The sequence below is a fragment of the Anser brachyrhynchus genome (assembly GCF_964034855.1).
Source record: "Anser brachyrhynchus genome assembly, chromosome: 3".
Lineage (NCBI taxonomy): Eukaryota > Metazoa > Chordata > Aves > Anseriformes > Anatidae > Anser > Anser brachyrhynchus.
In genome coordinates this window covers 59,002,367-59,024,460 of record NC_137696.1, presented here as the reverse complement: position 1 = coordinate 59,024,460, position 22,094 = coordinate 59,002,367, and the positions used below count along the sequence as shown (strand labels likewise).

General features: G+C 38.8%; 1 protein-coding gene across 14 annotated transcripts in view; it reads left to right on the top strand.

Moving 5' to 3' along the window:
- Positions 1-22,094, top strand: part of IPCEF1 (interaction protein for cytohesin exchange factors 1) — an 88,694-nt gene that overhangs the window by 51,127 nt on the left and 15,473 nt on the right. For all 14 annotated transcript variants that reach the window (XM_080585269.1, XM_080585259.1, XM_080585272.1 and 11 more), the window contains 4 exons: positions 7,139-7,212; positions 9,956-10,027; positions 13,325-13,386; positions 17,166-17,254. In XM_080585269.1, the coding sequence (XP_080441395.1) occupies positions 7,139-7,212; positions 9,956-10,027; positions 13,325-13,386; positions 17,166-17,254 (297 nt within the window). The remainder of the gene's footprint in view (positions 1-7,138; positions 7,213-9,955; positions 10,028-13,324; positions 13,387-17,165; positions 17,255-22,094) is intronic.

The following is a 22,094-nucleotide window of genomic DNA, read 5'->3' as shown; positions in this document are numbered from 1 at the left end:
TAGGAGGAAAAAAAAAGAGTGTTTTTTCAATGCTTGCTGTAATTTGCTTGAAAGGCTTGGTCTGGTAGATACTCCTCAGTGGCGTTAATATCCTGCAAATCCATTGACCATTCTAAACCACTGCTTGTAGTTGTTCCTCTGGCCAAGCACTGTTAAGAAAAGTGAGCTGGATGGCTAGCGGGCATTTTAGACATGAGAATTGTTGGAAAGAAATTATTCTGAGGAGTAATCAACCTGAGAAGAAACAAAATGAGGCAAGATAAGGGAAATTTTGCATTCTGGAGAATGTGGGGGGGGGGATGAAGGGGGGGAGGAGAGAAGGTGCAAAGTTGTCCGCTTCCTTTACTTGAGTGGTCTGGCTAAAGTCCTCTCTCAGGATTCAGAGAAACCATGGTCATACAGATCCCAATGCTCCTATACAGCATTTGCCATGTGAATGAGCTTGTCATTTTAGTCCATGCCTCCTTTCCTATTGTCATTGACTGCCCCAAAATAAACAAGGTTGAAGAACAGGTAGCAGTCTCATTCAGATTCATTTCATATATTCTAAAGAGCTCATACAGCTTCAAAATACTTCTGGCTTATATCCGTCCTGACTTCTCACCTATCACAGTACTTCTCGTAAACGTGCTAGCTGGTAGAGCCTCTTTGCTTTCAACTTCTGCTGACTCCTCTACACTATTTTATGTTAAAAATCTGAAGTTTCTTTGGACAACTTAGAGTACAACTTCTGCATAAATTTAGATTCAGGTAACATTTTCAGAATCACAATAACTATAGGGTGTTGAAAGGAGGGGAGGTGTCCTTTGCTAAAATATGCTTGCTTAAAATGATGAGACCAGAAACATGTTTAGTACCACCCCTGGAGTTACATCTGAGATGGATTTGACCAATTGTATTTTCACAGATATCTTCACCTTGGTATTTAGGAAGAAAAAATATCAGTAACATATTCACTGGCTTACTTGATATTTCTTTTTACTTCTGCACGTGGCCTGGCTTTAATACTTCCATCTTCAGTGGCATTAATCCTTGGTCACAACAGGGCATCCAACATGACAATAGAGTTTGTGTGTGTGTTGAAGGAGAAGGAGCCTTGCCTCTCCCACACTTGAGATGTCCCATGATGGGCTTCTTAGAGGCTGAAGTGAAAGGCAGTGATGGAGGACGGGGGCCGAGGTCAAATGAACTGGGTTATGCTGACTGCTTGTAGCTCTGCCTGACTGGTTTCGTTCTTGTGAGAAAAAAGTATGTTTTGTTAGTGGCCGTGTAGAAAATGCAGTCAGCCAGACATTGGCAACTGTAACATAGCAACAGGGTGCTGGACCTAACCTTTTTTTTTCTAGCAGAGCTGGAGAAAATAAGGAGTGGGTGGAATTTGTAACCGAATGCGCATTATCCCGAATTTGGGTAGGTAACCTCAGCTGACATCACGTTCTCAGTGAAGTCTGTCTTGAGGCTGCCTCCAAAGCTCTCGGAGTTTCTGTTGCTCAGGTTTAATTTGCCTTCAGGTCACTCCAGTTCTGGGTCTTTCACACCAGGCATATTGGAGGAGGCAATGTAGGACTCTCCGGTTGACATTTGCAGACAATTGTTCCTTCAGTTTAATGTAAAATGCCTTGTGAAAGTAACAGATCAAAAGGAAAAATAATAAAATACTGAGAATGGCCAGCAATCAGACACCTTAGCAGTCAAGCTTCTCACCTACTGAAAGCAAGCATGAACAGATAATCAAATCCAAATTAGCTTTTGAGTGGCTAGCTGAAGTATTGAGAGACAAAAGTTAGGGCACCTGTGGTCTCAGCACATTTGGACAGACTGCGCTGAAACATCTTCCCATATGTACTTACTCTTGTTGTGACACACGGATATCATATGAGGCAGGGAAACTTTTTTTGTAGCACGGACATTCCCCCAGTCTGGGGAGGGAAAGCTGTTTGAAGTGGGGGTGGGGGTGGGGGGTGGGAAGAGGTTGGTTTTGCAATGGCAATAGAGAAAATTTCAGAAAATGAATTTGAGCAGTCAGACTTTCTGAGTTCATTCGGGATACCAAACTCTTTGGAGAGTTGTTCTCTCTTAATGTTTGCTTCCCTCTTTTCACTACTGTTCTCCTTAGTCATGTGTCTTGAAAATATGTTGAAGAGGACAGTGTGTGATCCTGCCATACCCTTTACCGGTTTTAGTTCTTTCCTGCCCCCTCATACCGAAACCTTTGAGGGAATCAGTACTTCTGCATATGAAGAGGGGTTCAGGGGGAAGATCGGCATGTATAATCCTGGGCTTCTGGCTCATACTGTGCTTGTTGCAGCTATGTGAATAATGTTGTCTGGAAAGGGACAGAGGGCTAAAAGCCTCTGTCTTGTTAGGCCTTTTGGATAGCTCGGTTGGTTTTCAAAGTAATGTTGAAATACAGTTTTACAGGATGTGTTAATGATGGTTGTCATGGGGATTAGGCTGAAAAGAAATGTAAGTATAAAATCAAAGGGTTTCAGGCTGTGATCTACTGTCACTATTTGTCTTTGTATTTTTTTCCCTGCATTCACTGCATTTAAATTGGTCCTCACTCCAAGACCTTTGCCAGGAACTGTATAATTGCAGTCTTTTAAAACAGGAATCGTTCACCTTTGAGTTATAGTAACTGCTTGCGTGCATGATATGAAGTCATTGATGTTGGCTGATTGTGTCAAGGGTTTCAGGGACCTCTGATCTAATATGCTACACAAATTATTCACAGCTCTACAGGTCACCCCACTGGAGTACTTGTCAGAGAGAAAAAAAACAAACACACACACACACACAAAAACAAAACAAAACAAAAAACAAACAAACAAACAAACAAAAACAAAAAAACACTAAATAGGCTTGAGGACTGAACTGCTCCTCCAGCATCCCTGAGGTCTTCTGCAGGTAGTGCTTAAACACTGTGATGAAGCCATCAGGTGTAACTTGAGATGCAGAATGGAGCTGTCCTGCAATAACTGAATATTTTCATTTTACGGCACTATTTTTTTAACCTTTCTGCATTATTACATCCACTTTAAATATTGAGAAAGATCTATTACATGATTTACTAAACCTGCTAAAGTTATAAAATTTGTACTGTATTTTGAGAGGCAAGCTAAAAAGGGCATTAGCCTTTTTTTGTTGGGTTCCTTCAATATGTTTCATAAATATATTTGATTTTTTTTTGGACTAAATGGTTTTGTATGTATGTGTGTGAAGTGGTTGTTTTCTTTTTGCCCTCTGCATTTGCAGAGACAGTTTTTATTATTGAAAATATTTTCCCATAATTGAGCATAGCAAAAAAAGTGTAGATTTGTATGTTAGTCTAACTTATGTAAAAAACACAAGATGTAGCAAATTATTCTTTTAACCATCCTGATTAAATAGGATACAGGTCAAAGTCTCTGACTTTTTAGGGCTATTTTACAGCATTGCGCTAAAATCTTAAGGAAGCTTGAGTGAAACGGGGGAGTTAAATAATAGCATGTTTAAAATTACATTAGCAATAACATTTCAGAGAAAAGAAAATATTTAGGACTTCTATACATTTCTATTGTCTTAAAATGTCATTTTTATCCCAATGATGACCAAAATGATTTCCATATGTTCTGTTCCTCATGTTTGTTTGGAATTCAGTTTGTTGACTGCAATGACATTCATTAGCTCATAATGTTTGGCTGTTAAGTTTTGTTTTCCTATTTTTTTTTCTTTCCTTTTTTTCTGATACTATAAAATGGAACTACATGTCCATCAACTGCATGTCCATGTTTTCTATTACACAGATGGCACATCTGAGTTGCAACCAATAGTGCATTAAAAACAACAAAAAGTTGTCCTAAAATTCACACCATTATCTTCCTTCCTTTCACTTGTACATAAAATGAAACATTAAAATTTTCTTGTAAATGAATATGAAATCACTGACAGAAATAATGTAAAGACAGAATGTGATGCATTGAACATCATATTCTACTAACTGGAACATGTCAGATACTGCATAAGATGAGATTTCTCTATAGTAAAACTGGTAAATGAAATCAAAGCCTACAGATCTGTCTCCTTGAGAAATTTAGAGACTGTTCCTTTAATTTACATAGTCATGGAATATATTAGTCCTTCAAGTTTAAGTTCCATCTCTGCATGAGCTGGAGCACTCCAGGTGAGTGTCCCCATGCTGAGTAAGAGCATCCTGTTGATTCAGTGGCCCAACATAATCTGAATGCTCAAATGCTTGTATAAAGTATTTATCTAATGCTTGGCTTTAATCTCCTCATGATTGTGCAGCATCCTAAACAATTTACAGGATGCTGTCTTGTCATCTAGACTAGTGCACCAATAGTAAAACTGGCTGAGTGGTGATAGCATTCATACATTCATAACATGTCAGCTCCCCCCCCCCCCCAACCAAACAAAAAACCAAAAACTAGTCACCCAGTCTCCCACGGGATGGTTTATTGTGGGTGAGAAGGTGGTTCAATATATTCCTTTTTCAAAGTGTCTTCTGGATCTCCTATTTTATTTTGTTTTGTTTTATATTATTTTTTATACTGGACACGATTGATACTACTAGAGAAGCCACTAGCATTGTAGAAGTTTCTTATCCAACAGTGTGTGCAATAACAGCTTTGATACCACATTAACAGTTTTTTTTAAGGTCAGTCTCTGGTGTTTATAGACTGATCTTGAGAATTTCAGTGTCCCTGCTGCACTTGGCCTAGTAAATGACCACTCTTTGTGGTACAGGAATGCAGGACAGTACATTTAGTATCTTCAGTACAATGCAGCCCGTGAACAGAGCTCCTCATTTACTCATCTCTGTATACTTGCTGTAGTATGAGGTAGAAATATTAGCTTAAGGTCTAATTGTTTGAAACACACATTTTAAAAACAAACGTTTTCTTTTTATCTTGTATTTTTTTTTAATCTTCTAATTATTTCTTTTTAATCAGTTATTACTATTGTCTCCATGATTTTAGTCTCACTAAATTCCAGTCTGTGGAATGGCAACAAAAGATCCCCAGACAGGCTCTGAACAAATCTGATAGGTACAAATATAAAAAGAGAAAGTTAAAAACCCACAATAACAAATAAGCATTTTTCTGTACAAATGAAGTCACATTGCAAAATCAAAGATTTTTCAGCTCAGATGCTGATGAACATTACTGTTTCTCGTGTACCAAAAGAAAATATTAAATAAATAAATAAATACCCCTTCCACTGCTTTTTTTGGTCTTGGAGCAGGCAAAACCATTTACTGGTGAAGATGTAAAATATAAACCTCTGATTTGAATATTTAATGCATGTAAACTAGAGGAATAATGGTTATATTGTGATTTACCGTATACAAAAGAACAGATATGCAGAGGTGCAGGGAAGCCGCCAACTGAAATATCCTTTCTGTATCCATATTTCAGTTCTAAGAGATTTATACTTTCAAACATTAAAGCTCAAAGACTTGTCTTGATGAACATCTTTTTATAGTCTTTTCATATTCATGCATAATATAGCTTGAGATGCTGTCAGTCATCTATCTCCATTTATTCTGTCTTTGTAATTATTGTGTATATTTTACCTGCTTTAATTCAGTGTACAATTTCAGAATTGTAATATGGCCAGGGATAAGACCTGGGAGCTGTAAATAATTGATTCAGGAATGAATGTTTTCTATATTTTGAAAAGTACATTTATCATTTTTTTCTGATGTTATATGCCAAAGGCTTTTGTCTGCTTTATTGATCCTCTTAGGAGCAGTCCTAGTCTCTTGCAGCTGATTGGGTAAATGTAGATAGATATAGTAAAAGAAATGTTTCAGCTGCGGGCAGGAAAAATGGGGATTTGGGGCCAACTGGTAACTTCAATATTGCTGAAGCCACTCTGGTACAGAGTCCATCTGACCTGGAACAGAGATGTTACTGCTCGGTAAATGCTCTCCCTTACAGAAAGGGGCAACTGTGTCTAAATAGTTTACTTGAAATGTCTGCCTGGCTTTTGCTACCTCCTGAACCATGGCAGAGAATTTTTGGAGGGAGTGATTGCTGGGTAGTCAAAATCATCTGGGTCTGGTTCACACAGTCTGCCAATGCAGCCCATCTGTGTGGGAACATCCCCTGGCTCTGGTACCTTCCCACCTCCTGGAGTGGGAGCAGCCCCTATTGCCTCTCTCTGCCTTGGTCATGTACAGGAGTAGATAGGTGACCCAACAAAATGGTCCATGTTACAATTACCCAGGGGAGACCCTCCTCCACCCTCCTTGGGTCATTTTGGGTAACGTTTGAATTCCTATTGCTACAGACATTTAGTTTTTGAATATGCATGGATCATTATATGTGTTGCTGTTAAGCATCTGTACAACAGACATGCATGCTGTATAATGGAACATATGCTTGCTTGTTTGAGCTTGCATGTAACAGACACACCAGATATGATGATATAACTCTTATTCCTTCTCTCTTTAGTCACCCATCTCTTCTGGGTGACTTCTGATTTTAGAGCTGTTTTTAGATCTGAGGTTCAGTAGTTTCATTTTCCATGCTATGTGCACAAAGCTTGGCTGGTCTCTTTGTTGAACCAGGTTGTGTGATCATGGATGGCTGAAAAGGAGTTGGGTTCCTCTACCTCCCTGCTACTTTTAGTCCTTGTTTGGTCCAAACCTAAATTTTGCCCTTGAAAATTTTAGACTGGACTTGACTTATGACTTAATCATGAATCTTAGAAAAAGATATTCTGATTTTAAAGCAAATAAACAGCAACAACAAACAACTCTGAAGTGAGGAGGCAGGGGAATCTATCTCAGCACTCTTATATGAGCCGAGGATCTTTCCTTGTTCAGGTTCTGTGTTATTTGGAAGTTTACAACAAATCCTATGCTCACACTCTCTTGCTTACATAGACAGGAGTGTAAGCTCCTGAGCTTTCTTGTATCCAGGACTTGCACAAATAATAGCTTGCGTAGGAATAGTTCTTGTTTCCAAATATCAGCCAAAACTTTGGGTGTTAATGCATCCCCATGGTGATGAGAATATATTTTACAGTATAAAAAAGCTGTCAAAAACGAGCGGTTGTATGTTAAATAACGTTAAGCATTGGAGTCTGGTAGTTTACCAATTGGTTGATCTGATTTATTTATTCATTGCAGGCTGAAAAAGCAGAAGGATTTATCAGACTTCCAGACTTCAGTGTGGACCGAGCAACAGAATGCAAAAAAAAGCAGTAAGTTTATCTCTTAGCCCTGTTTTTGCATGATTTTTTTTTTTTTTTAACAGTATTGCAAAGAGTTGGATCTCAGTAGTGCCTGACAATGGAGCTGTGGGGAGCTCTTCTTTGTTGTATAAATAATGGGATTTTAAATGTGTTACTGAAAGAGAACCATACAGTAAATATGCTTTTGAAAATTCTGTCAGATGTCCTCTACTAAAACTGCAATTAAAAAGTAAACCAGTATGCTTTTTTTTGTTTTGTTTTGCTTAGTTTTTGGTCATTGCATTGATAAGTGTCAATCTATCTTAGATGCCTTCTCTTGGGTGGTGAGTTCAACAGTGATGCAAGTAATGCTGCTTCCCTTTCAGTTGGGACTATTCTTTAAACTGCTGTGGTGCAACTTAGGGCTGTACTTGGAGCCTCTGGTTGTGCAGGGAGTTAAAACCTTGTTTAGCAGAGTACACATCTAAAAATATTCTCTCCAAACTCCATGTGCAGCATTGACTTCCTGCTGCTTCTGAGCACACTTCAAGGGTTTGGAGGGGTGTTGCTGCTATTCAAAGTTATAAACCTCAGCATGATTTTTATTTTGTCCCTCAAGAGAAAACCTTATTTGTTCTGTTTGCATGCTGTTCTTAGCCATAGAAGTTCTTGAGATTAACTGTGCATTTGAATCCTCCAAAGAAAGGGGGGCAGAAATTTTGAATATGGGGAGCTCCAATTTGTTTTCTCAGAAGAATGGTGGTTGAGTCATTAAACACAGGACCAGGATAAAATGTTGCCCTTCACTTCCGTAACTGTTGACTGTCTGTGACTGGGAGGAAAATGCATGCTTGTCACTTACTGAATATGGGGTAAATTAGGAGAGGACTCTGTTGGTCAAAAATAAAGTATGTCATCAACCTTCTAGACCCCTGGAAGTGTGACTAATACCAGAAGAGGAGAGAGGAAAAAAAAATGCGCTTGGTTTTAGGTTTTAATTGCTGCAGTTCATGATTGATAGTGACAAACTGGAAAGGGTGTTCTTCTGGTTATAGTCATTACACATTGAGGATACTGTTGGAATTGCTTTTTTCATGTAAAGAAAGCACATTTCCCTATAGGAAAGGTGCATGTAATTCAAAAGTAGCATTGTCTTAATGAGGTGACATACCATAGTCAGAACAGATCATGTACCAGTGGATATCTGCCAGTAAAAATAAGAAAAGTTGATGACTATTCTTTCATTCTGCATTTCCAGAATGTTTGAGTCGGCTATTTCAGTTTCCAGTGTCTTCCATCTTCCTTTGTTAAGTTGTTGATGATTATTATTATTATTTATTTTTAAATATAGACACAGTAGGCAGACAGAGATCACTGATGTTTACATATTTTTACATATTATATTTTTACATACTGCAATAAAGAATCAATTGGTTGGATTCACTGTCAATCATTTATGGCAGCTCCCACCTCTATGGACCCTGTTGTATTTTACTCAAGAGAGTCACTCTTGCACTTTGATAGAAGGTTGTGTGTTGTGGCAAAAGGATAAAAGGACTATGGGTGGATTTCTGAGATATGGGAAGCTTGCTTCCTAAAGGAACTCAAACCTGTGTGTTTCCCCCTGATATGCCTGCTATGACTGTCAAGGTATACTTCCAAGTATGTTCAGTAGTTGGTGAACCACCAAGTGGTTGATATCATTGGAACAGCATAAGTAAATTTCCCTTTTTCATTCCTCTTCTCCATTGGAAAAGACAGCTTCAAAACACTGTTAGTCTGCTAGAATGACATGTAAGAAATATACATTGGTTGGTATTTAGGTGAAAGTGTTTTTTCAAAGTTGATGTTTCCTTCTCAAGGCAGTGTTAAGAACAAGCACACTGGGTCAGACCAAAGCAGTCTAACCTTGTATCCTGCCTTCTAAAGTGGCCCAAAGTGGGTGCCTAGCAAAGATTAAAGAAGAAAAACATATAGTGTTATTTCCTTAAAATGTTCTTTCAGACTTCAAACCATTTACTGATGAAGCTTCCTGAGTTAGAAGTATGTCAGTGTATTTACTAACTTATGGTAGATTTCCACCAGTTTGAAATTATTAGGACTGATTTAGCAGCACTCATGAGGGTACCCCTAACATCCTGAGGTGGAGTTGCAGAACATAATTGGTGGCATGTCAAGACCTGCATTTTGTTTGTGTCAAACCTGCCACCTAATTGCCTCTTTGGTACCTCCTAAAACTTGTCATGGAAACAACAGTGAAGAATCAGTCCCTATTCAGTCCCTATTCACCTGTTGCATGCCACGTGTGATTTTATTTTATTATATCTCATTTTTACCATCTGTTCTCTATGCTGTGGGATCTTAGTCTGATTAATCACCCACAGAATCTGCCTGATACCTTGGGTCATCCCTGTCACTTTCTCTGAACCTCTTTCAAGTTTGTTTATTTTTCTGAGCTGGGGAGAAGAATGAAACTGCACACTGTTTTCAAGATGTGGGCACACAACAAACTTATGGGGTTGCAAAATGAAAAACTTAGTTTTATTCCTTTTTACATCCTTTTTTAATTCCTGTATTTTATATTCTCTGAATACTTTGTAGCCTCGGAAGAGCTAAAAATAATCTTGAGTTTTAAGGAACTAACTATATGGATGGATAAGCAGATCTGGATTAATATAGTAGAGTGAATAAATATTATAAATAATTAATTCAGCTATTTTTTCTTACATAAACTAGTTTTCTTCATCTCTCTCTTATTTTTATTTTCTTAAAGTGCTATTAAGATCAGCCACCCACAGATCAAGACATTTTATTTTGCGGCAGAAAATGTTCTGGAAATGAACACGTAAGTAAGGGAGCGACTGGCCATGTTTCATCCTGTCTCACATCTGAGAACACCCTGAAAGTTCATTCTCTTGCTGTTAAGCAGTTGTTGATGAAATTATTCTGGGTATTACCAAGTCTGTTTCTTTTCCTTTTTTTTTTCTTTTTTTTTTTCCCCCCCGATCATTAAGTAGAAGGAAACTACTGTTATTTATTCACTAATGAAAGTTGGAATCGGAATCTCATTATTAGTGCAATTCTGATACTAGTCTTCCTGAAATTTGTAGATATAAATCCCTTTCCATTACAAAAGTGAACTAGCAAGCTCATCACCGTGGGAGAAGTGAAGGAGGAAAGGAAAGAGAGGGGAAAAGCATTACATAGTTTTGTTCCAGAAATGATCTAGTATTTGAATATAATATTGCTTGTTTTCAGAATAGCATGTCAATTAACAAGGAGGGTTAGAGCGATATAAATAGCTGCTTTTTAAATCTAAGCAAGCATTTAATTCCCTGGCAAACTATACTGCAGTTAAACAATTCTCATGCCAGGTTAGAAATTTTCTTTCCACGAATGTCTGTAGGAGCAATAATTCATTCATGTTTTTTTTTTTTCTTAAATGAAAGAAATAAAAATGGGTACTAATACTGCCATTTTAGAAACCATCAAGCTATCCGAAGTAGATATTACTTGCTATTGGTCCAGTTTGGGCCTATTTGTATATAGCTCATATTTTCCTTGTCTTTATTACTTCAGATTGCAGTCTGTTCACAATGCTATTGCATAAAAAGGCCAAAATTCAGATACAAAGCAATAAAATTTAAATGGGAAGAGAGCTCCTCTGATAGATAATTCAAGATTTTAATCATGGCTGTACTAGTGACCTTTGTGTTTCTTCATAGAGCATTGACTGTTCTTCCCCTCTATAAGCAAGAGACCTCAAAACTATTCACCACAACATGAAAGGAGAGATGCTGAGAAAATGTGTGAGACCTTCTGAAATAGCTATAGAGACAGAAATGTACTGTAGTACAGCAGTGTACATGCATAGATATTTACTCATAAATCTGTACTCTGTAGGTATATACATGTAAATATAGATGTAAAAATGTGTTGCCCTTTGTAACTTGGAGAAGTCCAGAGGCTGCTGGTGGGGAAATAACCATCTATATCTATATGGCTGCATTTCCTACAAGAGCTCCTCAGCACAGTAACAGGTTCTTGAGGCAGGTGGTCTGAGGAGGACTGAGAATGGAGGACTGCTGGCCAGAAATACTTCTGTAGAGAAAGTGACTGTGTCTGAGAGAGAAGAGGAAAGGAAGTAGGGGGAAGGTAAAGGAAAAAGTAGAGCTAATGGGGGACATATGAGTGTTAACAGCCAGTTTGGAGCCCAGCTGGAAATTCTCAGTGTCTTAATGACACTTCGGAAATGTTTAGTCTCATGTGAGTGAGTGATTGAAATCTACACAGGTGTCCCAGCTCTTATACCCCAGAATGATTTTCTTCAAAATCCACTTCTGGAGTAAATTTCATTTTGGCTTAAAGCTAGGTAGCCTAGTGTTAGAGCAGCTTGCACTGTACTGCACTAGTCCTAATTCCTTGCTGTTGTAACTGATGATGTTTTGCTTGGCAAAGTATAAAATACATGCATTTAATACAGAGAGTACACGCATACTCACGCATATGTCGAAACAGACTAAAAGACATCTGTTCGCTTGGCTCCAGTCCCACACATACATATGCGTGTGAGTGGTTCCACTGAACTCACTGGGGCATTCGTGTGTGTCGAGTTACTTGTGTGCATAAATGCTTGATAGATCGTGACCTTTTGCAACTCTTCATGCATGTATATCTATTAAGTCAATGGTGGGTTTATTAGTATAGTCATTTGCTTCATTCATTTAGCATATATTTGTCATAGTAGTGCACATATGAAAAGCAGATTTGTGCTGGCTAGCTCCATGAACTTACCTGGCCAAAATGTACTCAATTACTGGTGTCTGACCTTGTATTTAATGAATTCCTGGATTTCTTAGCATTTTTTTTTTGTTTAGATTTTTTTTTTGAATAAAAAAAAAATCATTCTCTTACAATTAGCTGCTACAAGAAAGTCATTAATCCACTCTTATAGAAATGGCACTTTTTTCCCTTTGTTATGTAGCTCTATTATTTATATGACAGTCTAAAAATCCAGTTATGGTGCTACTGATCTAACAGACAAATTCCCATTGCTTCAGTAGAATCAAGATCCAACATGATGTTTTCTCTGAGTCATGAATCTTAATTCGTGACCTTCTTACATTCCTTATTTAGGCCTTGAGCTTTAATTTGAAGGGCTTGAGCTTTTTTAGTTCTTAGTTTTGTTAAAACCTGGATAGATCTGAATGACTTATAAGCAAGCATAGTATACGAAAAAATATAACCAGGGATTTTTTTTTAACACTAGAAAAATACAGCTACCTACGAAGAGAAATAAATTTAAAGAAAAAAGAAAAAAAAGGAAAAAAGAAAAAAAGAAAAACCAAAACCAGAAAAAAACAACCCACAGTTAATAGCTTAAAGCAACACGGGAAGTGAGACTTACTAAAAACAAAAGTAATAGGGAGTTGAACAAAGCAGTATGTGATGGTCAGAAAGTCTAGTTTTAAATGGTTTAGATTCTTAGGCTGTGCAATGATAGCTTTGGCCAGGGCAGCTGACATCATCTTGTATGGCTCCTATGCCTTTTGCTTTACCATGGGTGAAATATAACACCTCAACAGTGGGACTAAGCCACTGACATTGTGTTATAGCACTAATACTTGACTTCCAGAAATGCAACTCTTTCTTCACCAGTAGTGGTGGTTTTGTTTTGTTTTGTTTTGTTTTGTTTTTCAATTTCAGGAAGAGAAAATGTCCCAGGCAACTAGTCCTGCTCACCATATACGGTCTGAGAAGAGCATAAGGGCTATAAAACTGGGACTGTCAACCTGTGAACAGCTTGCTGTTGTACCTGATGGACAGTGGTTCAGAAATCCACGCACAGAAAAATAAAGTTCTAGGTAGTCTATTGCATATTACAAAGTGGGCCTGTGAGCTGTTCAGTGCATTTCTCCTATTGGCAACTGAGCCCTCCACAGTTGATACAAGGAATGGGAATGTTAGCATCCAGGTAACTGGTGCCTTTCTAGAAAATTCTTTGAGATACAGAAACTGACATTCAGACTTGGGGTTAAAGAAAATAGTCGTGGTAATGTGGAACACATCTGAAAAGTGAGAAACTGTGTCAAAACAGCATGCAAGTATTGTTAACGATGTATTCTCTCTGTTCTGAACATAGGTGGCTAAGCAAGCTGGGGATGGCTGTAGACCCTCAGGCACCCAATGGGAAGAATGAAGAAGGTATGTTTCTAATCTTGGTTTTAGTGTGTAACTACAGAATGTCCTTCACAGTTTTTGATGGGCTGAATTTTTGTCAGATCTTTCCTTTCTTTCAAATTGTCACCTTGGGTCTGTCTGCCTATTGAGCTCAGCAACACCACACTGGCACAGCACAAAGTAGCCATAATGAAAGATATGCTGGTGAGATGTAGCATCACTGAAAGATGCTTGCTGTTCTTGCGAGTGATGTGTAACTACCATCTGGCAGTTTGCTGGCTTGCTAAGCCTACAAAGAACATAGAGAAACATCTGTGCTACTCTGGATTTAGAGCTGGTAAGGTATATGAGAGCAATTGTGCAAAATTTCTAGCTTGGTCACATCTTGTGCAATGTAGATCTGTCCCTCATATCTTCTCCATTTCTGGGGGTTTCAACAGCATTAATATTGGGTGGTGGTGGTTGTACTGAAGTCTACGATTTTCTTCACAGTCAAGCCCAAAAGTTAATTGTGGAATGAATAATTTTTAAAGTTCCATAGCAATTCATTTATTGTTTTAATTTGTACAATGACATAACAGTACTTTTTGGTGGGAGGATACCTGCAGTCAAATCATGAATCTAGGTAGATAGAGAACAAAGAAAGTCCCTTGTTGGAGTGCTTGTTAAAGCTGCTGTGTGAGGATGTGCACGTTGGGAACTGATTTAAAATGAGAAGCGCTGTGGGTAGTATTGTGTTAGCAAACCAGGGGCGGACTCTGACCTAAGGAATATATATCTTCTTCTGGGCTTTTGACCCTCCTTATTTTTGTTTGTTTGTTTGTTTTGTTTGAGAACAGGTTGTGAAGGAACAGGCATTATGAAGAAGAAAATGGTGTTTAGAGTAATATGAATCGTGCTTAGGTGATGCAGCCTATTTTGTCTAAGCACTGAAATGCCCCTCTGTACATTCCTTCTACTATTTCCCAGAATGAGGTTGTGGTTTATGTCCGGGCTTCAGACTTGTAATGATGTTATTGATTTGCCTCATCTAGCTCTATTTTTACTCTGCCATAAGAAGCAGCTTTGTACTGATAAACACAGATACCACTGATTTCTGGTCATACAGCAAAACTCATAATTTTATTTGTTTTCAATTCATGGCTCCTATTTTGTTCTTGTCAGGAGACTTTATAATTCCTATACCCTTGCACTCTACCAAAATGTTTTTGTCCTCTTTGAACCTAATTTTGCATAAAAAACAATCTGTGATAATTAGTGTAAGGGGCTGCATTCAGTATCATATTGCACAGCAAGGCCTGCATAGATAATTGCACCTGGGGAGGAGGTATCCAAACATTGTCCATGCAAAGGAAGAGTTTGTTTGTTTGGTGAAAGTGATCAAAGTACTATACAGAAAAACAAATACATTTTTTTTAAAGCCTGTCCTGGTTCCAGTTAGGACAGAGTTAATTTTCCTCATAGTAGCTGGTAGGGTGCTATGTTTTGGATTAGGATGAGAAGAGTGCTGATAACATGCTGATGTTTTAATTGTTGCAGAGCAGTGTTTACACCAGGCCAAGGACTTTTCAGCTTCTCGCTCTGTCCTGCCAGCGAGCAGGCTGGGGGTGCAGCAGGAGCTGGGAGGGGACAGACCCAGGACAGCTGACCCAAACTGGCCAAAGGGGTATTCCATACCATCTGACGTCATGCTAAACAATATATAGGGGTGGCTGGCCGGGGTGGGGGGCCGGCTGCTCGGGAATAGGCTGGGCATCGGTCAGCGGGTGGTGAGCAATTGCATTGTGCATCACTTGTTTCTTACACATTATTATTACTATTATCATTATCACTATTATTATTATTGTTATTATTATATTCCTGTCTTAATAAGTTGTCTTTATCTCAACTCACAGGCTTCACTTTCCCGTTTCTCTCCCCCATCCCAGAGAGGGAGGGGGGAGGGTGGGCGAACGGCTGTGTGGTGTTTAGCTGCCAGCCGGGTTAAACCACAACAAAGCCTCAGAAACTGTAGCGGATTGGTTGCATTGGCTGAGTTGATAATTATAAAACTTGACACAAAATTATGACCAACTAATATTAATAAAAACAAAACACAGCAGAAAGATTACAAAATAATTTATCAAAAACTTCTGCAGCAGATTATCTAATTATCCTGGAATGAACATAACATAGCCAAGATTTCTTCAGTTTTTGAAGCTGGTGGGCCATCTCCCCTTAAAAAAAAGGGGCTCTGATTTGGGTGATCAAACACCTGTTTATCTTTCCGTGTGTTTTGTCACACGTGCTTCAGCATCTGTCATGAGTGGGGTTCAGAGCCCCATTGATACCCCTGTGTGGATGTACCCTTGCAGAAGCACTGATACATCCTGCATCTCAAAAAATGCTGCCATTACTGACAGTCACTTCTGCTCCCAGCAACCTGATCTGCCCCTCTTTCACATATTGTAACTCTTCAGGAGGGTCTTTAGTGTATCAGAAACAGCTGTTTTGTTTTGTTTGTTTGTTTTGTTTTGTTTTCCCAGTTTTTCTGTGTGCCTGAAAGGGGAGCCACAGAAAAATAAGCTCTTTACCAAGAGTAATTCAAGAATGCATTCACAGAGCTTTAGAATTTGATATGGGCTGTACTGCAGCCAGTCCTCAGTGCTAAGATATGCCAGCAAGTATTTTCAGTAAACAGAATTGCAGCTATGCTATTAAAAATCCTATAGTTCTGCAAAGAGTACTGGGAGAAAGCTTCACTTTGTTAACATCTTAGAAATCTCTCCCTCATATAAAATTGCTCTCCTACAACATTTTTTTTTCCTTTCTCCCCTTGCACTGTGGTTATTAACCTGCCAAAATTACATGCATGAAAAGTAAGTGTGCCAGTATTAATTTAGTTAACAGATGTGGTAATCACAGCCGATTGGATAATAATGTGGGTCTGGAAAGCTGGTACATGCTGGGATATTTAGTAGAGGGAAGTGATCTGGTCCATTATTTATAACCAGGCCCTGAGAATATGATCCAGCAACTTGCTGCCTCCCTTTGTGTCTCATTTTATCAATGATTAGCACTTCACGTAATCCATTGTTAAAAAGCATCTGAGAAGTGTTGGAAAATACCTCCACCTGCTACACATGTAGTTAAATCATGTGCCTGCCTCTCTACCTCCCAAGAGATACTGGGGCTCTATCAGCTTGCTTTTTACTTGAAAAGAAAAAGATGAGTGGGGTGTATAGTCGTAGAGTCCTGTGTCTATGTTTATTGCTAGCTCAGCAAGTGTACCCCTGTGCCATGTGGCATGCTGGTGTGAGCTACTGTGTGGTGACAGAAGTCCCTTGAGGGTGCTTTATGGTTTTCAAAGTACCATACGAGCAATCTATTTTTTCGAAAATCATAGCCAAAGCCTGTTGCCAGCTTCAAGACAACTTGCTGGTTACAGAGTCTATGGGACAGCATGGGCTACTTGCAACAGGTCTCCCTAAATTATGCACAGGTGATGCAGCCTTTCTTTTAAAGGTTTTTAAGGGAGGAAAGAAGAACCCAAATTTATTCGTGAGGCTATCTACTGCACTGCCACCTAGTGTTTTTTGTTTGTTTTGTTTTTACTTAAATGGATAATTAAAATAATAAGAGAAGGCTGCTATGAAGCAATGGAGTATTACCATAAGTGGGTTAATTTTCAGTGTCATAGGCACTGGCATGTTACAATATGGTCCTCAGACCTCTTGGTGACCTTCGATGACCACAGTACCGTGAGGAATAAATGAATGTTGTTTTAACACCTTGTTTTTGCTCATTTTCCATGTCTGCCTCAGAATGCTATAGTGAAAGTGAACACGATGATCCAGAAATAACAGACACGCCACCTCCCCCCTACATGGCCCAGTCACAACCTCCTCAGTTGGTAAGTGTTACTCTAATTAGCTTTATTTGGTAGCTGGTTGGAACAAATCTTTCACCAGGTGGTGGGCCATTGGCTAATAACCTAAACCAGAGGCTGGAGACATCCACTCTGTGTGTCTGAGATGTGGATGCACCAGCTGTGACGGTCCCTGCCCTGTGATGTTCCCTGCAGTTATTGTTGCCTGTGCTGTTAAGAGCTGTACACCAACAATAATGTCTCCTTCTGAAGGAGGCATATTTACTTTCTTTGAGAAAGAAAGGTGTCACTTTACCTCATACACGTGATGAGTCTTTTCGTCATGGGATTTTTAACACACTACTGTAACCTAGTTTTTCACAATACTCTTCTTCCTTTTTTTTTTTTTAAATCCAATCCAAAATCTTCTTTCTTTTTGTGACCCTGGTAACATCATCCAACAGATTTGCATTTATTTACTCAAGTGAGCTGTTCTTAAGTCTGCTGAATTTGAAGCTGCTTTTGTGCCAGTGAGGAGAAGTGAAGAGAAAGAGGCATCTTCTAACAGTAATAAAATCAGTTACTTTCCTATACCTCTGAGAAAGAGATTATAAAAAAGAAAGCAGCCATCCTCCCTAAATTTACTCTGTTTTTCTCCCTTGCTGTGAAACATTTGTCCAGGATATTCCCTCCTGCCTAGCTTCTTTGCATAAATTAGAATAAGTTGTATGCACCTTCATGTGTCTAATAACATTGCCTCTCCTATTTAATAGCCACTTATTGCCCTATTAATCTTGTTTTACTATTGATGTTCTTCACGGTGATCTCATCTCCACTTATATGCACTTCAAGGTACGAGGTTTACCTAATTCTGTGTTTGGAAATGAGTAATCCAGTTGGGGATGGTAATACAGCTGAAATATGAAATCCTGAGTTCGAGCCTTTCCCTTCCCTAGCTGAAAGTTAATATCTAGTGGTAAGCGGTAATATGCTTGTTGCCAAATTATCTTATTACATCTCGTGGTTGAATAAAAAATGCAACAACTGCTTTGTTGGTGTGACCCAGGCTCCTGTACTGACACCTTGAAATGACACCCAATAACTGGGGTGGTCAGATAGGCAGTGAAGCAGGAACAAATCTGAAAAATATAGATGAGCTGGAGCAGCTTGCGTGGTCACAGTCAATAATAAAAGGAGATGTCATGCACAGAGCTGCCTGTCCAGCAATCTTTAATTAGCTCACATAAAGCTGGGAACGTATGTCACACTGTCACCTATTTGCCTCTGCCTGTTTCAGTCAGATAAGTCAGTCTTCACTTCCTCTCCTAAAACAGTTGTGCAGCATTAATCACCGTGAAACAACCCACCTGGCACTCAGGGGATGCGTGGCGTTCACTGCTGTATAAAATGGGATTCTTTATTGCCTGTATTAACTGAAAGTTAAATGTGGCCAAGTGGCTATAAATATTGGAGAAAATAGAAACCTTGACAATACATCTCCAGGAGTTATTCTGGGCCGAAGGCCGATAATGAAGCGTCTTGAATTTTATGCCTCAGTGGCTTGCCTTTAAGAGGCGGTAGATGTCTTTCCCGTCTGCTCACCTCTGAGCAAATGCCGGCATTTTTCCAGATGACGAGTTTTAAACAGGTGCTATTTTTTTTAGTTTTCTGTTTTTCTGGCTTCCTGCTGCTTGTCAGCCTGTTGCTGCAGAGGCGATCTCCGGTTGTCTTCCTCCCATATGCTCTTCTTGAGTGCTGGCCTCAATGTTTTAGCAGGGGACATGTGGGACGCAGGGAAAAGTGCAGGTGCTGAGAGGTCTTGTTTCCTCAGCCTTTCCTCTTGAAGGTTGTCTTCCCTCCAGCTTCTACCTCTATCTGCAGATTTCCCTTCTCCTCACCTCCATCTAAAACTCCCTTCCCCATGGACAAAGGTTAGTGTCTCCTCAGCAAATTAATCAACTTTTCACCTCAAGAGCTGCCACTGGAAAAAGCTCCAGCTGCCACTGCTCTGCCCTATGCTCAGATTGCTCATGTGGTGGGTAGGGAGCTGTTAGGTGCTGTCAGAGCTGCATTTAACTACAAATCAGAGTCTTCTTTTAACTATCTGATATACTCCCCCCACTCCCTTCAGATAATTACTGGAGGAAGAAAACCTCTGGAAAGACTATGGAAGCACTGTGTTTGCTGGGAAGCGAATTCTAGGAGTGGAGCTCTTGTTTGTTTCAGGGAAGACTGGTTAAATGTTGCTTACTGTCTGTTCATTTGCTGTGGAGTTTTTGAACCAAATTATGAGGACCCAAACAAGTAATGGGTTTGGGTTGGCACGGTGGGGGTACACCTTGTTCGGATGGCCTGCTTGAATCTTTTCCAACTTCTCCAAGTGCTACTCAGACCACTATCAAGAATGAAGAATGCCACAGGGACTTAGTTGGGGTTTATTTTTATTTTTATTTTTATTATTTTTTAAGTTGTACGATCATCTCCCAAGTGCCAAAGGCATTTTCCAAAATAGAAATTAGAATCTATGGACATTTTGGAAAACCAAATATATGCTGGCTAGCAGGAAGACCTCCACACTTGAAATCAATACCAGATTGGAAAATATTAGTCTGGAAAATAACAGCCACCCGGGTGCAGGCTCTGTTACATGTTAGATCAGCAAACATTTTGCTGTAATTCTTGCACAAAGTTTCAGTTGCTCTGCTGACCCAGATTGTTTTGGAACTTGAAAAGCAAGAGTAGTGATTATGAGATTTCTATGTTTATGAGTGCTTGTGGGTATTGTTGAAGAAAAAGCAAGTGAAGAACAAATAAATTTTGACATCTGTAGGACAAAAGCTTAACTGACCATCTGCATTCATTTCTCCACATGTGAATAGATTTATTACTCAAAAATCAACAGCTATATTGAGTTAATAGATTGCAGCAATCCCAAAAGAGCAGTTGAGGTGTTTTGTGGTGATAATTTTTTCTCTAAAAAATGCCTGGAGACTCATTGATCTCCAATGGAATCCTTATGATCTCCTAGCCCAAGCATCTACTTTTTAAAATGTCCCCAAATAGAGATTTATTGTTATGTACATGAATGCAAAACTTCCAAAGGAAGCACCCTAGTACTTTAGGTAAACATTTGTCATGCCAAGAAAAAATATATATTCATATGTAGAGAAAGAAATACATTCTGGTAGTCTGCTTCATTCTCACACAAATTTTTTATTCATTGCAAAATGAAAATAAAAACAAAAATATATTCCACTCAGTGAGATACAGTTTTCATATCAGCAGCACTTTCTTTTGTATGGACAAATGCCAGAAAAATAGAGGTGAGATGTAACATCTTCCTCTCAAGTCTTTAAATAATTGAAATTAGACCATCAGCAACATGAGCAACAGCTTTCTTTTTTTTTTTTTTTTTTTTTTTTTTAGTTTTTCTGCTTGTCTGTACAAACACTTCAACAATTTGTCTTTGTTATATGATATCTTAGACAGATAAAGTGCTTCAGGTCATCTGTATTCCCAAGGGCTTTTTTGTTATTCACACATATAGTTTATGGCAGCATCACCTTGTCCTTTGCTTTAGGGTGAATTTGTAAAGGTTTCATTTTTAAAAACAAATATGCACCTAGAACACAATGTTGTACTTGTAACAGGGATATAAATAAGGTCCGGTCTTGCAGTGTTTGTAACAGTCTTGGAGGAATGACTTTGAAAATTTACAAAAATGAAGAAAGTGCTGCAAACAAATGGTGACCCACAGTCTCCTCATCTTATGAACTAATTAGTAGTTGCTGGATTAGAAACACAGGAAGGCAATCTTACATTTCTTAATGTAAAAGGGAAGTAGTATTACAGTAACACTGAATTGCAGAAATTTGTACAGCATAATCCAAAAAATTGTCACTCTTGTTTTAGTTTATATGAATACATCTTCATTCTAGTTTACCAGTGGATTATTAATAGGTATTCCAGACTAGTCTCTCTTTTGTGTTTGGAGCTCCTCCGGGTTTCCCTAGCAACACCATTTCAGTATTTTTCAGTGCTTCCAGTTTAGTTATCATCTATTTCAGTCCTTACAGAGATCTATTCTGCATATGTATTGAGAATACAAACTTTCCAGAATCGTGGTCCATCAAGTCTGGTATTCTGATTCTGACTCTGTCCAGTAACAGATGATTTGCAGAATGAATAAATTTCTGCTGTAACGATGCAAGAAATCTGGCTTTTATATTACGTCTCATTGTGGTTTCTGCTAGGGGCTGCAATCTGAAGAATTATCTCCCCATGCCTTCAGTTGCTTTGTTTATTATTGTTAATTAATCTTCTGGGTATTTGTGCGGATATTTGTGTGTTTGTGTGTGTATTACTTGTGCATCTGACTCTTTCTCGATTCATCTTTTCAGTGGAGTTTGGTGATTAGGAAGCAGAGTAGTGTTAGTTCTTGTATGAGCTTGTATGGTGACCAGACAATCGTACAGCTCAGCCAATGCAAATGCCTAGTGTAGACAAATGTAAGCATATATTTGCTCATCTGGGAAGCTACATACCTCTCAAGACTTTTTCTTCTCTCAATCTTTCTTTATATGTAATTGTGCATCTATTGCACCCTCTCTTGTTCACCTCCTAGTTCCTGAGGATGACTGTTAGTTGTCACTGAGTCTGCTCTCTCTAGTTGTATGAACTCATGTTGAGGCAGGGTGACAAGTACAGCATGGAGAGCCCTAAGATATGCTGATTTCTGATGTGTCTTTAGTGAAGTTTGAGTCCCTTTTCAGTCTCATGTGCTCAAGTATGAATCTTGGCAGGTGAATGAGCAGCATAAATCTTGCACCATCAACCTTTTCATGCCCTTTGCCCCATGGCTGCCTGCTTTTTCTTTTTATCACTA